Source organism: Xiphophorus hellerii, chromosome 20, assembly GCF_003331165.1.
Source record: "Xiphophorus hellerii strain 12219 chromosome 20, Xiphophorus_hellerii-4.1, whole genome shotgun sequence".
Taxonomy (NCBI): domain Eukaryota; kingdom Metazoa; phylum Chordata; class Actinopteri; order Cyprinodontiformes; family Poeciliidae; genus Xiphophorus; species Xiphophorus hellerii.
Genome location: NC_045691.1, coordinates 24,289,535 through 24,305,567, shown reverse-complemented (window position 1 = coordinate 24,305,567; position 16,033 = coordinate 24,289,535). Strand labels below are relative to the sequence as shown.

The following is a 16,033-nucleotide window of genomic DNA, read 5'->3' as shown; positions in this document are numbered from 1 at the left end:
CAATAAACAGGATGCTGACAAATTGCAAGGATGCATTCAAAACTGAAGGGTGTTTAGTCAGATTTAAGACTGTAATATTCTTTATCAACATGTCTTCTACATTTCTTTTTTTTTTTCCACAGAATGAGATTGTTGATGATAAGTGATCCCAGGCACCTTCATGCTCTGTAAGGGCAGAATAATCATAGAAAAGGGAGAACCAGACTGCTACAGGTGCAGCTTTAATCCACTAGAGATGATTTAGCTCATTTTACCTGCAATAAGTACAAAACAATCAGAGTGTGCTCATCGTATCTTTCAGACTTTAGATTGTTCAAATTTATACATCTCATCAATGTATGGCTCACAAAATCAAAATCTCTCACATTAATGTAAAAAATTAGCATTAGCTCCTCTGAGCTGTTTTGAAAACAGTCTGCAGCCTGTCTTAAGGCTTTCATGCATAGAGGTCACTGCAGTGGACAGAAATCTAAAAGCCCATTTCCTTGTGTTTCTTGTGGATTTTTATGTTATAAATGCACACAGAGCATTGAAGTGGACACTAGTGCATCATACAATACACTTTCGACTACTGGCCATCCACTGCTAGTGCAAGAACATTTTTTGTTAAATCCTATATGGCAGACAGATGAAAAAGCAACTCAAGAATATCCAGTCCCTCCTTTTACCGTAAAGGACTCTTGCAGGTAAATATATTGTGGCATCAACTTACCCCTAAAGAACAATACTACTGATGTATTTTCCAAATAACAACTTTGTATTTCTAGAAAATTACAACTGATCACATAGAAAAAGAAAAAAAAAATTTTTTTACAAATTTATTTACCCACTCTATCTTATGCTTTTAAAAAAATCAAAAACACTTTAGAAAAAAAAATCCTGACATAAAGGACCATAATTCATGCATTAAATGTTAGATGAAATGCCACATCGGCTAAATCTGAGGACAGGCAACTGTTTGTTGTCAAATACGTTACGTAAAGGTTTGCGTACACACAGTTTATTTAACCATACATGAAACAGTGTTTTAAAAAATGCAATAATGCACACATACAAGCGATACAAGCCGAATACCTGAGAGCGCTTTTGATGTCTTTAATCTCGTCTAACCTGGATGCATTTCATGTTCTCTGCCTGCTCTGCCTCATTCCCACCATTATCACATTTCATTTATGCAGCTGCATGAAACTCCTGAATAGGAGGAATGTTGTCATGAGATATGTGTATATGGAGAACGTGGTGCTAATGGAAGGAGCTCGTTTGAGAGGCCTATTTCAGCACGTCACATGAGTCATGGACGGCTCTCAAAACACACAGTCAGTGCTGTTGCTAACACTAACAAATCACAAGGATGGCTACAGGTGATTTGATGTCGTCTATCAAAGAAAGACATCAAGTGGGGTTTTGAGGCGAGCGTGTAAAAAAAATTAAATAAAATCAAAATAAAGCTGATTTTAATTTGCTTCGATTAATTGCATTTGTTTGATTTTTCTATCTTCCCCGTCCACACGATACGTCAATCGGTTTGCTGACACAAAGTCTACCTTGATCCCTTGATAATCTGCCTAAATTCTTTCAAGTCGCCTAATCCTGGCCCTCATTTTTCATCTCATGCTCTCGAGTTCTGCTTTGGTCCGACATCAAAGAGTCTGCGCTACAATCGTGTTGCATTTCCCTTTCAACTGTCAGTAGATAATAGAGCAAAGATTACTGCTAAAACTGACTCGTACAAGTGCATTACAATGACTGCATCAAACCTAATTCATCAAGAGGAGCTGCTTTTGACTTCCACCTGCACGGAGGAGATATGTTTTTACTGAGGGGTTGTTTTTTTTTTTGTTTGTTTGTGGGCGTGTGTGTGTGTGTGTGTTGCATGTAGGTGTTATTTGTGTCATCAAGGGCGCTCTGGGCACAATTTTTAGCTCAAGGAGGGCTGAAACGTCTAAAAACAACTGGAAAGAGCTGCTTTAAATAACAACAATGAGAAAACTGGAATGAGTCATGAGATAAAACAGACTCGGAGGATCGTGGAGCTCCGCTAACCTCATCTGAATCATCACTTTTATTTCCTCCTACCTTTTCGGCTTCTTTTTACGTGTTCCAGTCACCTCGCAGCAGGGCCGGTTTTGTTTGACCGTGTGATGGAGTGGGCAGTCGGCTGCATGGAGACCAATCTTCTATATTTAGCTGGTCATCTACTATGACATATCAAACGACAGGAAAGAGTCCAGGGGAGGTTGTTTGCAAAACGGCAGAAGAGAAATATTTCAGACTGACACGACCGTTTCTCTGTGCTGTGAAAAAAGTCTTTGCCTACTTACAGATTTCTTTTGTTGTTGCTTTTTTTGTCATATTTGTCTGTTTCTCATCATTAGATTAATGTTATTTTCTGACAAACATGACCTTAGGAGAAAGAAAAAGCAGTTGTTGGATGTCAATTTCATTAAATGTATGGTTCATCAATATGAGAGAAAGATGCACAAAAATGTAATCTAAAATATAAAAAAAAAAATTTCATAAAAATACCTCTGCTGGCCAAAAAAACATTAGGCTATAGAGGTCTACATGCACAAGTACACACTCTGAAAGCCTGGGATTAAACTTAGCACCTTCTTGCTGTAAGTGGACCATAACCCAACTAAACTAAAAAGGTTTAAAATCAGTTATTTTATTTACACTCTGCAAGAGCATCTCTCTTTGGTATCTTTTACCCGTCTGAAGGTGGATGGCTGGAAATGTGACATTAAATAAAATAAGATTTATTAAACATATTTTCAGTGTTTTTATTAAATTTTTGACTCCAATGTATATTTCAATTGAGATTATTTAGCAACTTTGTGCGACTTTTGGTAGTTGCTTTCCTTACTGAGGAGCTGGCAACCCTGTCGCTACCGTCTGTGTCGCCCTACCTTAGCTAAACACAGAGCAGCTGAAACACTTATCAAATAATTTTCCAATATATCAAGCGAATCATAACGTTTGTAAAGTAGGAGAACAGCTTTTGCTTCTTTTTATTATTTCTGATTTGTGCACAATTAACTGGAACTCCTATGATTTATCACCGAGACACATAAAGAACCTAGCATAACCATGCTAACGTTAGCCTAGCACTTCAGCAGTCTGTTTCCCTTGAAGATATTAGCAGAAGAGAATCTTGAGCTTTTTGAAGATGGTAGTTTGACACCTGTAGCAGCTTTCTTTAGAAAGTTAAAATCATATTGGAGCAGCATGTTAGAGCTGTTATAAACATGGTTGGTGTGTGAGCTAAGTAGGGTGCAATATCAAAGCAATAGCCGTGAAACATGCTATTTTACTGCATAACCATGGCATAATTTTGGCAAAGAATCAGACTAGAAGTCCCCAAATGAGTTGAATCAGTGCTGGTGCTGAAAAAAAATCCAGACCAGAACCTCCCTAACATGACTGACAGGACACACAACAAAGACAGGAACTGCAGACCTCCGTCAGGGTTTGAACTCTGCAGGTAAAAACTTCTGTCACTCTGAGCAGGTAGGTGAGCTGAGGATGAGTTGATCTCAACACTTATGGCAAAATCAAAGTGACATTGTAGTTTTTCTTTGTAATTCCAGAGTGAAGTAAGGAAAGGAGTCCTTTTGGGTACTTCAAAAGATTTAAAGCGTTAGATCTTTTAAACCGGTTATTCAGACTTTAATAAGCTTTTTAGTTCAAAGGTTACTTCACACGAATAGTGATGCAAGTTTTTAGACTGTGTAAAAACTCTTAACATTGTAAAAGAAAAAAAAAAATTGACAATCAGCTGTATGAATTCTGAGTATCCTTAAAATAATGGATGTTCCAAATCCAAATCAAGGCTGAATTTACTACATCACTTAAGTATGACCTCCAGGTGTCCAAAGAATGAAACTAGTGTAATTAAAAAACAAGGAAGTGTTCTTGGAATACAAAAGTAATGTAAGATGCATTTTAGAAATAAGGTTTTCTTTCCCTGAGCTGCTAACTGAACTGAAATAAAATCCAAAAACTGCATGTTGTTATAGTGATGTGAAAAAGCATTTCCACCTTAAAGTCAGATTGCCTTTTTATTTTGTTTTGTTTGTTATTATGCCTATATATTTCAGATCATTCACTAAAAATTTTCAAACATAATCTGAATTTTTAAAAAAAAAATTAAATAATGATGTTATTTATTAAAGTAAACAGGTTGTCCAATAACCAATTTGGATATACCTGAAAAAGTACAACTGCTGGGCCCTCCACAACAATAAAATAGATCACCATCACCAATTATCACAAATACTTGGTGACAGTTGTAGGTTCAGGAGCCTTTTCACATAGGGCCAAGTGATTCGGTCAGTTGTTTGTCCATGAGAAGTTAAATCATAATTTGAAAACACAATTTTGTAATTACTTAGAATATGTCATGATGTGTTGGTTGAAGAGGACCCAAAAGCAGAGAGGCTGAGAGTAGATTTGAAGATTTAATGACAAAATATGAACAAAGGCTAAAAAAAAGAAAAACATGAGAGAACAGCGACCCAGAGTCATGAGAAGCATGACTTGGAACAGGAGCTAGCAGGAGGAACCAGCAAGGAGTGAGAGGAAAAAAGGTGTTTTAGTACTGGGAGAGTGAATGACAAAACAAAGGACCTGGGCTGATTATCTAACAGGTTCCAGGTGTGAGGGGAGACAGCAGAAGGTAGGTTGAGGAGATCACACCAGGGAATAAAAAAATGAATCTTGCTTTAAAAAATAACTAAACGTAAGAAAGATGAAAAATAACTAAACGTGAGAAACATGATTAAACTAAAGAAAACTAGACACAAGAAATAAATATAATAAACTAGAATCACTAAGAAAGCACTGAACTAAAGTAAAGCAAAAACAAAACTAATTAAACAAAGAGACTAAGGAACACAGAATATTGAAACTAAAATCAAACCCCAAAACAAAACAATCCAGGATCTGACAGGATGTCTTTGTCTGATGTTAAAATATGCGTGATCATCTGCAACATCAGGTTTGATCAAAAACAAGAAATTTATTAGAGTGCAAATTCATTTTTAATGGCATGGTGTATTTGAATAAGTTGAAAGTAAACAAAGGTTTTTGCTGAAAAGACATATTTTTGTTATAGAAAAAGTCAAACTTTATCAAGAAAAGTTATTTACCTTGAAATATCAACACACTCAAATACAGAGATCTCCATAATCATTGGTACCTCAGGTAAAGATGTGTAAAAAGCCTTAAAATAAATTCAACCATAAGTGCAGGAGTATAATTTCATACTGCAGTTTTCAGAAAAAGTCCTCCAATTCATTGGTGTACTGTACTTACTATGCTAGATCTCCAGGACAATAATCCTTGGCACAAATGGAAGTGGATTTTTCTTTTAGGATAATTAGAGTGTCAAAAAGGACAATAAATAAATAATACATGACTTTCTGGCTCTCTTCAAAATAGGAAACACAACAGAGCATTCTATTTGGGTAGGGCAGATAAATGTTGATCTTTTTAAAGTCAAGGAATGACTTCAAGAAACTAGCTATAGGTTACAGCCCCGACTTCAGACTGAATTTGTGCTTAATGTAGGAAAAGATACGCCACTGTCTTAGCCTTGTAGAAACTAAAATTCTTAGATTTCCGTTGCTTCTAGAAATCTACATTTGAGTAGAAATCAAGTGGGGTATCTAGCGTAGAAATATATCACATTTATATTGATTGTTCAAATGAAAAGAGGAAAGATGGGGGGGAAATGAGTTATAGAAAGCAGTAAAAATGAGTCATTTCCCGTCAACGGGGGGAAAGTAACACGAGCCGGTCCAGATACCATCCTCCAGCGGTTTCTGTTGCTTTGTCTCATATTTATTCTCCCTTCCTCTCAGTGCTAATGATCCATCTGAAAGACACACAGACGTACAATAAAACACAAGCATGAAAGAAGCTTTTAGAAAGGTATGCCGAGGCATTTTGCAGACCGAGTGAGTCTCCGGCACGGACATGCTGTTACTGACTCTGACATGTTACAGCATTTTGTTTGCTCAACGCCGCCGTCAGAACAGATGAGAGCGAAACGTTGCGTTGCGCTGATCGAGCCAGGCTGTCTGACTTACTGTGGTGAAATGAACGATGCAGGTGATGGCGATGACGAGAAGGCCGATGATGATTGATGCCATGGCGACGTATAAGGCGCTCCTGCCCAGCCTCCTGGAACCATCGTAGTCACCTTGATAGTAACTGTTTCTAGACTGGGAAATGAAAGACAGGCGCAGGCAAGGCAACTTTATTCATACAGCAACTTTTGGCGCAAGGCAACTTAAAGTGCTTATACACAGCTAATCTCAGCTTACATTAAGATAAAACACATCAAAGCAGATTTATCACACACAAACTTGGTACTGTAAACATACATTTTCTTCAGTATTGCAGCCTTTAACTTTCCATTTTTTATTCATAACTTCTTTAAATGAGGAAGAGAAAAAAAGAGCAAATATACTTGGACATGTATAGTGACTTGCAGAAAGCATTCACGCTCAAATCTTTCCCTTTCATCACTCACTACAAACTCAAACTTTGGAGTGTTTTATCGGAATTTTCTACGATTGACCAAAATAAAGCAGAATGTAATTGGTAAGTGAAAAGAAAATGATATAGTTATTTGTGTCTTTTAAGTAGATACAAATCTGCAGCACGCGAGAACATCGTCATGCGTTTCAAAAATGTCCCGCCTTAGACGCTCCTACGTCAGACTAAGCTGGAATGTTATGTGAACGCTGTATACACAAATGGGTGCCAAACTTTTCCTATCATCAATAATCAATAATCATCTACTATTTTCACATTTATATAGTACTGAGTGTTGGTCTATAACAAAAACAAAGAAAACACAATGAGAGACATTAAATATTGTGGTTGAAATGTGGCAAAGGTGAACGCAGCATCAGTGTTTTACTTTGATGGACTGAGATCCTGTCATCGTTAGAATCAGTAAGAGGATAAAAATAGGAGATAAAGTTGTTTGACAGGCGGAGCAGGTGTGTGTGTGACTGTTACACCTCAGGGTCCAACAGATTCACTCCCAGGTCAGAGGGCAGCGTCACCGCAGTATTTTAGAAACACCCTTTCCTTTAGCGTGTTTCTCCTTTTCTCCTCTCTGACATGCTATTTTATGTGAAAAAGATACTGTGTATATTGTTCAAATCCAGCTCGGTTAGTCTGTGTAGTCCATACGTACCATGACAGAGAAGACCAGGGCCACTATGTTGACAGGGTATGCCGGACAGAAGCACGCCAACATGGTCAAACAAAGGTGGCTCCGGAGGGGAGGTGGAAGTTCCTGCTCTTTCAAAGAGCCGCGGTCAAACAATGTGCTCCCGTTTAAGGAGCTTTTTGTTTGTGAGTCAAGCACACCAACTGCCATTGACGTCCAGAACACGTGTAGTATTTAAAAAAATTAAAAAACACTAAAACAGCCCAAAAAAAATGCTGATTAAAATCATAAAATGTGACTAAGAAATAAGCCCAAAGAAGGGAAATCCAGCTTGAGGAGTTGAAGTCCCAAAGCTTATCCAGAAACCGACGTCTACGGACCGAGTCAGGTGATGTTCTATGGATGTTTTTCCATTTCGCCTCTGTAGGTTTTTCTGTTTGTAGGCAGAGATGGTAAAAGGAGAGAAGTGGAAGATGATCTGTGACCCTGCTGGCCTCAGTCCAGCTCCTGACTGTCAGTGAGGGGATCAGACTGTTTACCACCTCTCATCTGGCTCCTCACACAGCCAGCCCTCTCTCCTACTGTACCCCACCGGGTTTGACATATGTGGGCTAATTTTCTTTTTATTCTTGTCAAAGTAAGTAACAGCACAGCGTGATTTTCACATAGGAAGTTGTTTTCCACATCTACTTGATGCAGATTCGGTTTTCACCTGCAGAGGAGCAGCAGTTCAGCTTGTGTGTCCCACACAGTACCTCACATTTTAGAGCTGCATGTTGCTAATATGTAGGTCCCCCCACAATAATTAGGAAAAAACAGTGTGTAAGAAACAAAAAAATGTAGTCTTGATTTTATGTACTTTTAATGTGGAAAGTCTATAAAGCAAAATACGATTATTCTGTCGTCATGGTAACAGTTGTGCTTGATAACAAACTTGTCAAAAAAAAGTTATTTTGGGTCTGACTGATTTGACCAATTTTGTGTAATTTTTTTTTTGTCATAATTTTCCAATCAACAAACAAGCTTTAGTTTAGTAGTGTGTTCTCTTCTCTTTCCTGTTTTGAAGATGTGCCTCAACGTTTTGTCCTTCTAGAAACACGGAAAAGCAGTAAGTCATGGGTTAATGACTGAATTTTTTGAAAGCATCTTAAATAAGTAAAATATATATTTAAAAAAATTCTGTGTGAGATTATGCCGCTGAATTAAAAATGTATACGAGGATTTTTACACATTTTGGAGAAAGTAAATCTACTAGCTGTTTCCGAATGTGTTTTTGTTTTTTGGTCACCAAATCTGAAACGCTTTCAAGTTACTACATTTTAAACACCTTACAAAACTGATGCCCAAATCAACTGACCACAGCCTGCCAATAGAAAATGCAATCAATAATCAAGAATACTATCACAAATTGCTTTAGAATAATTTATTAGGAACTTCAAATTGAAATAGTCAGAAAACAAAAAAAATAAAATAAAATAAAAATAAAAAAAGAAAGCTTGGCGAGAGACGGTCTGAATTTTTACCCAGGCTCACACAGAGCTCCACACCAAATATTGGCCCTTTTTCATACATCACCAAAACAAAAGGCATCTTTAAAAGCAATATACAAGGGGAAGAAACATCTCAAAACAGAAAAATATAGTTCACTTTTTCCAGAAAATAAGTCTTAATGCCGCAGAATTTTCCACTTCTTGTCTGCTATTACCAATAATAGTACTATTTTCATTTGTAAGGTAAAAAATAACTTATTGCTTTATTGTACGTTTAAAAAGTTACAGTGTTGGTGTCCAGCAGTAGTTTCTATTTCTTTCTCTCTCTCTTTTTTTTAAACCATGTCCCAGCTTGTCTGACAGGGGAGCTACTGGCTGCATCAGGAAAGTTTTCTGTGCCAGAAAAAAGTGGAGGCTGAACAGGCAGGCAGCTTCTTTTTGCAAATCTGCTCCAGCTTTCCTGCTTTTTCTGCCAGCCAGAGTCTTCTTGTTCATAGCCTCCGTATCAGAAGCGGCTGGGAGCGTCACCCTGTTCCGCTCCTGGCTCCCTGGGCTCTGCCTGTTCACCACCACACGGAGCAGCAGCATCATACTAAAACAATAATATGTTGGTTCCAGAGAAGCACAGATTCAGGAGAAAGTCAGGCGAGCCAAAACGGAACAGGGTGATCTCTCTCTCTCTCTCTCTTTTTTTTTTGTTTTTTTGTTTTTCTCAGTACCAAAGAAAAAAAAAAGGCAATCAAAATGCTCCTCCGCTGCCAGAAGTAGTTCCATATTACACTCTGGATGTATGCGCACAAACACGGACTCACACGCGCTCAGGCGCAACCACATGCACCTTCAAACAGTGATAAGAGGACAAAACAGGATCGTGGTTAGTTTGTTTTTTCGCAGTTTTTTTTTTTTACAACTGTGTTCTCTGAGAATGTACTTCATTTGTCGTCACGGTGGAAAACACCGCATAAAAAGAAACATTTATTTCAATAAGAGAGCAGAAAAACAGAAACATTAAGAGAACCGCTCAAAAAATATATATATATAATATTTTCAAAAAGAGGAAGTCAAGCCGCACCCCTGTTCCCCCCCTGAATCCCTAGTTTCTCCTGCTTTACGGTTGTTATTCTTTCCACAAGTCTGTTGTGTTTCGCTGAAATAGGTAGCATGAAGATGCAAGAGTCAAACTTGCACATCTGAACAAGTAAAGTGGAAAACAGACGACTTTATTGATTAATGGAGCAAATATGCCTAAAAGTATCCTGAAAATGTACTTGAGGAGCACGGCACTGCACTTCCATTTTTCCTCCTGCTTTAAGGTTATTCTTCCACAAGTGTGATGTGTGTAACTAAAACAAGTGTTGTGAATATGGAAAAATGCAAACATGCATTTTTTTTAAGGAAGTACAGAAAAAAGGGGGGCGACTTTGCAAACATGTCAACTCCTTGAATTGTTGTGAGTAGCAATCCGCCACAAAGCGTTTCCTACAGCTTTAAGATTGTTAGTGATTTGTCACAGAAGCTCAGCTTGCATTTTTGAAGGAGTGAAGCGAGAAAAAGGGACGACTTTCTTCATTGCAGTCAAGAGAAGTGACAAGTTTGTTACTAACCAAAAGAATAAAAAAAAAAATAGGCCAAATTAGATCCTAATGAATGTACTTTAGCCCTGCACTGCTTCTTCTATTGCTTTAAGGTGTTATTTTTCCTTTATTCCTGATGTCCATTGTGTTCAACTTAAGTTGAATGAAGATGGAAGAGTCAAACTTTGGACTCTTAGTAAAGCAAAGCAAAAAAATAAAGGGATGATTTGGTCAATTAATGGAGAAAATATACCAGATGAACTCCTAAACGTGCGCATTTCAGCACTGCGCTGAAGTGACACAAGAGCGTACTGGCCCCACAGTATGCACATTTAACCATATGCATGCTGTTAAAGTAGTGAGATGCTCGCAGACAGTAGCACATGACATCCAGTCAAAACCAACCAATGAGAACCCGCCATCCACCCCCCCTCCCTGTCTCTATGTACAATATCTTACAGGAAGACATAAAAACATTGCTTTAAAACCAATTACAGAGTAAAATACCTTACAGATTATCGTTATTATGTCAATATTAATAACAATATTACAAAGGTTTTTGTTTTTAAAGACTACCAAAATATACATTTTTGTTGTTTTTTTTGTTTTGTTTTTTCACCTGTGTTTTCAGTGACAGTTGCAGCGTAAAAAAGGACTTTTTGTCAGGTTTGTTCTTCCTTTGTTAAAAAATGCCCCCATCTCACACGTCTTTTTTTTTTTTTTTTTTTTACCACATCAGTAACAGCTTCTGAAAGATTTCATGATAAAATAGCACATCACATTATAATAAAATCATTTAAAAAATGAATCTAAACAGTTCCTCTTTGTCCTACTCCAACAGCTTCTCAAACATTTTTTTTTTTTTTGCAAGTTCCTCCTCTCAGCTTCAAGGGAAGAAAGAAATTGTAATCGAGGAAAGACGGTGGGATGTGCGGGAACTAGTGTGTTGCACTACATGAGGACGAAAAAAAAAAGGAAGAGAAGAACCGGGGACATTATGTCGAAGTGAGATTAGTACAGCAAAACAACAGTTCTGGTTTTTAAAAAGATCTTCAGTCGGTGGGTGGAGCCACGTGGTGCCAGGAGAGCCCGCTAGAGACGTGTGGCCAGCCAATCAGATTGCGCTATCAAAGGGCAGCCAGCGTTCTGATTGGCACAACAGCAGACAGAGGAGGAGCCCTCCGATCCTCTGTGACCTGAGCCTCCTCAGTGGTAGCCATTAGTAAACGCAGTGGCGATCAGAGGACCCTGAGGACACAGGGACAGGAATGAATGCGCTCTTTGTGAGCACATGTGTGCACGCTAGCATGTTTTTGAAACATAGCAGGCATGACCTACCCCTAGACCATGGCCAAACCCTGTGCTGGGGGCGGGGCTAGCGGCGCTGATGTAGCTGCTGACTCCTGAGTCTTGGTTGGCTGCAGCGTACAGGTCGGCCATTGGTCCGGGGCTGCTGGTGCCCAGAAAGCCAGCTGTGCGTGAAGGGGTGGAGCCTGAGAGGCAGGAGAGAGGAGTCAAGCTTGGACACCAGAGGGCTTCACACACACATACACGCACACACACACATGCTTCTAAAAATATGCCTTTATTTGTCCAAGCAAGCTTTTGTGCAAGCATTCTATCTAAAGCAGGCATACAAATACAAGAAGCAGAGTCGCAGGCCTACCTCTGACTACTGCTGCCGCCGCCGCCATTGGTCCGTATGCAGTGAGGGGAATGGCTGAGGATTACACAACAAACCGTGTTACAGCACAAACGTCTCACTGTGGACCGCTCTCCGATATCACATCATAAAGCAATAATCTACAGCTCACTGTGACTGAATCTACATCTGCTCACACATCTGTCACGGCATTTCAATCCAATTGCTGCACGAGGTTTAAAAATGCACCCAGGGTACGACGTCATAAAGCATCTGGCTCTGGGTTCACCGGACATGAGGGGAAAAAAACAAACAAAAATAAAACGCCCGGAGTCACATGTCCGAGTGAGAAGTTTTGAACCTGAAGGTTTAAAAGCGCAGCTTCAAAGAGGTGCTTGCAAATCTGGGTCATTTGTAGAAAGTAAACAAACCTAAACGTGTGATGCTGCATCAGGAGACGGCAAAATACCTCTCATTCACAAGATCTTTATAAGAAATTCATTCCTATTAGGCATGAGAGAAGAAACACAGGTCTGCTGCATCTTCTGCAGTCATTATATCACATTTGATTTAGTTTTTACCTGCTACTATTTTAGTTTCTCTACACAGTTCCTCAGTCCTTTAAGGTGGTTCCATCTACAACACAGGAACTGGGAGGTAAAACTCACTAACTCTGACTGACAACGCGCATTAGCTAATATTGAGTTTCGCCCAGTGACCTCATTTCATCTGAAAATCAACTATTGGGACTTAAAAAACACATCAGTCCTTGAACGGAGCTGAAACAATTAATTGGATTAATTATGATGAATCGATAATTGAAATAATTTTCGACTAATTTAGGAATTGATTAGTCGTTAAGTAGTGTACAGACTCTAATATAAACATTTTGAATTTAAGGTTAAAAAACCCTTCTTTAAATAAATCTGTTCTACCCAGAACTCCTCAGCTGTCCTAGTTTTAGCTTCGCTGGGTTCAAATTCTGTAAAACACTTTATTAAAAAAAAAAGAAAAAAAGGCAGAAACCCCTTTTGCTCTTATAATTTGGTTAATTAAAAACAAAAATAGTCAACAAATCACGCCTACACTGTATTGATGTTAAATGAAGAGCTAAGGAATGGAATATTATTGCATTTTTGACAATAAAATGTTTATTTTCTTATTAAAATTTAAGTTATTTATTTGCATTTTTAAAATATATTTCTAATATGTTGTAAAATAAGCTCGGGTGGTTCTAAAAAATATCTTCAGAATTTGCCCATTTTATTTATCCGATCAATCGTCAAAATAATCGATTAGTAAAATAATTATCAGTTGCAGCTCTAGTTTGGGGAGTTGCTTATTGTTGCATTCCAGCAAACTTTGAAATAAACACATTTAGGTTCATGGTCAAAAAGTTACAAAGTGCTACAGAAAAAAATGTAAGCTTTATTTCAGGTTTTGTAGGCAGCGTGTTCGGCAGCTGCCAGACGTTCTTCCTAATGATAGCTTCTTAGTCACACGGGATTCAGCTGATCCTGAACGGAACCAAATCGGCAGCAGAGCTTTCAAGAGTTATAAATACCAGCGCTGCCATCGCTCCGACTGACCATGAGTCAACCAAATGTGAAGCATCACTCTGTTCATTAGGACAGACCAGGAGAAAGAGATACAACCGTTGGGAAATTTGAGCCAAGATCAATATCCGATATTCATAACGGCTGATGACTGATATCCACTGATACTATATATTGCCACCCTCCTGAAACGTATCGGTTAATAATATCGTTGCAGTTTTACGCATCAAACCAATACCGATATGTTAGTAATCGACTGACATCGGCTCATACTGAAGCTAATGCACAATTTTCTCTACTTTTTCAGGCTAAAATTGAATCATTCTGATGACTTTAATCTTGTTTTTTTTTTTTTTTTTACATCCATGTACAAATATTTACAAAACCTAAAAAGTAAAATCTTGTATGGTGGCTGCCTTCCTCTCTGTACAACACTTTTTGATTTAGTATCTGCATGGAAACTTAACACAGGATAAGATTAATGGAAAACTATTTTTTTTTCATGAAATTGGAATTTGCCTTGTTGGTATTATTTTGGATCAAATCAATTTACTGTGGTTTTGAGGTTGAACTAAAATAACAAAGCTACGTTATTTTCTTTGGCTCTTGTACTTAAGCGACAATAAACACACATTGACTAAAATAGGTTTTATATAAAGAAAAGGAGGTTTTGACCACATTTCAGCCCTTTAACAGCTTGTGGTCGGTTGGTACTTTGTAAAGATCTGGTTGATCTGCTTGTTGTAAAAGTAAAATTTTCATTGTTCTAAATCCCTAAAATAGAAATACAACTGGTTTTTAATTTAACAGTGAAACACATATTTTATGTAGCAGTTATATAATTAACCCTGATTTTATTTAATTTTTTCTTGAAAAGTTTAACAGCTCAAGAGAAATTTATTTGCTAGAAGCAAGGGGCTTCTAGTAAATAACAGGGAACTCTTTAAAATCTTTGAATTTAAACAGTTGCAGACCTCTGGCTTAGGCTGCATCAAAGTGTTGGATTTTATTGGGTTCTGGTCGTTTCACCATCTTAAACCTTTGCAGTTTAGGTTATTTTGCCGCCGATTTTCTCATACACAAAAAAACAGCTCTCTGCCACGAGACATCAATTTATAGCCAAATGTTTTGCCAAACTGTTGATGGAGCAAAGTGACCTGGAACCGACTTCAGGAAATACACGCGAGCTGAACGTAAAAATGTTGGCAGCTCTTTGAAAGTCTCATTTCTTCCCTCGTTTTCACCATGTTCTCCAGAACAGGTCAGTTCGGTTCGCTATTTTATAGTCAGGAGAGCGTTTCCACCTCCAGTTGGCGAGGCCAAACCCAAAAGCCTGTTGTTGGGTCCAAAGAGATGGACCGAAGGGAACCCAGAAATGATGCGGTGCGGGTCGGTTCTGTGAGACGTTTTTACAATGCAAACAGGCAAAACGGCAGAACTGAAACGTGACAAGAGTTACATTCTTTGGGGAAGTGGGTCTCTACTTTTTAAAAGCCCTCTCAACATGTCGATAATATCTATCAACACTGCTTGATTGTAAATATGTAACACTTTTACCCAAAAGTTAAAACCTCCAAGTTTTTAGATGGATTAAACAACAGAAAAGTCCCCGGAAGTCCAACATGGCTCCCTAGCATATAACATTTTATAATAAATAAATAAGAAAGATAGTTTAACACTTGCAAACATTTTTATCTCATCTAATCTTTAGCAAATAGTACCAACTAGATTGCGAGTGTTTGAAAGTGCAAAACATTAAGAAGTACATTATCAGTTCACCTTCCAAACAAGTTAATATGACTTATATTTCTTTGCAGAACCCCATGTACCACCTGCAAGACGCAAGCCACAGTTTGAGAACCATAGTTTCCGGAAAAACAGAGGCTGTTGTTAATAGTTATTAATACTAATCATGCCAACCCCCCAACCCTTAAGACAGCTGAAGTGTACATTTCAAATCATTTTGTCTTTACTTTAAAACAGAAAAACGCTGCTTTAAATCCATTGTGTTCTCGCACACACAGTGTTGATATCGACCTTTGTTCCTAATGTAAGTAACTAATAAGGATGGCTTGAAAAAAATAAATATTCTGAATGCATCAAAATCTGGCAAAAAATCTGTTCCTAAAAAAGCTGGAGTTCAGAAACTGGCCACAAAGCTCTGACTGGAATCAGAAACTACTACAACGACATCCAGCACCAACTTTTCCTACAAACAAGGTTCCTGTGATGTTTTTCATCTCTATTTAGCACCAAAGACTCCGAGGGCAAACAGTTTGGTTTGATGTTTTGCTGCTAAATGGGGTTTTTTTCCACTGCCTTGGCCTTTAGAAGAGAAAGGAGCCACTGACCTGCCAGCTCAGGGGGGTGGGATGATGTCAGAAGGGGGGTCCGCTCTAAGTGGAACTCTAGAAACAGAGAAGGTCAAGAGAGAGAGCTCTTTGTAAATACAGTCACCATCCACCAGAGAAACTACAAAGCCACAGACACACAAAACAGCAAGATGAAGGCACAAGTACTGAAAGTAAAAAAAAAAAGAAATCCTTTAAGGATGGCAGGAAGTCAGGAGCGAAAGGAAAAGG

General features: G+C 38.2%; 2 protein-coding genes across 2 annotated transcripts in view; both read right to left on the bottom strand.

Moving 5' to 3' along the window:
- Positions 1-5,706: 5,706 nt before the first annotated feature.
- LOC116711063 (transmembrane protein 233) lies at positions 5,707-7,711 on the bottom strand. The gene is made up of 3 exons (XM_032550438.1): positions 7,214-7,711; positions 6,093-6,227; positions 5,707-5,878 (listed from the first exon to the last, which is right to left on the bottom strand). Exons 1-3 carry the CDS (start codon positions 7,397-7,399, stop codon positions 5,867-5,869), a joined length of 333 nt encoding a protein of 110 aa, XP_032406329.1. The 5' UTR covers positions 7,400-7,711; the 3' UTR covers positions 5,707-5,866.
- Positions 7,712-8,597: 886 nt separating this feature from the next.
- The window catches only part of LOC116710798 (RNA-binding protein Musashi homolog 1-like), a 33,533-nt gene continuing 26,097 nt past the window's right edge, over positions 8,598-16,033 (bottom strand). The window contains exons 11-14 of the mRNA XM_032550040.1: positions 15,803-15,859; positions 11,920-11,973; positions 11,592-11,746; positions 8,598-11,501 (exon numbers count right to left, since the gene is read on the bottom strand). Of these exons, the coding sequence (XP_032405931.1) occupies positions 11,460-11,501; positions 11,592-11,746; positions 11,920-11,973; positions 15,803-15,859 (308 nt within the window). The 3' untranslated portion in view covers positions 8,598-11,459. The remainder of the gene's footprint in view (positions 11,502-11,591; positions 11,747-11,919; positions 11,974-15,802; positions 15,860-16,033) is intronic.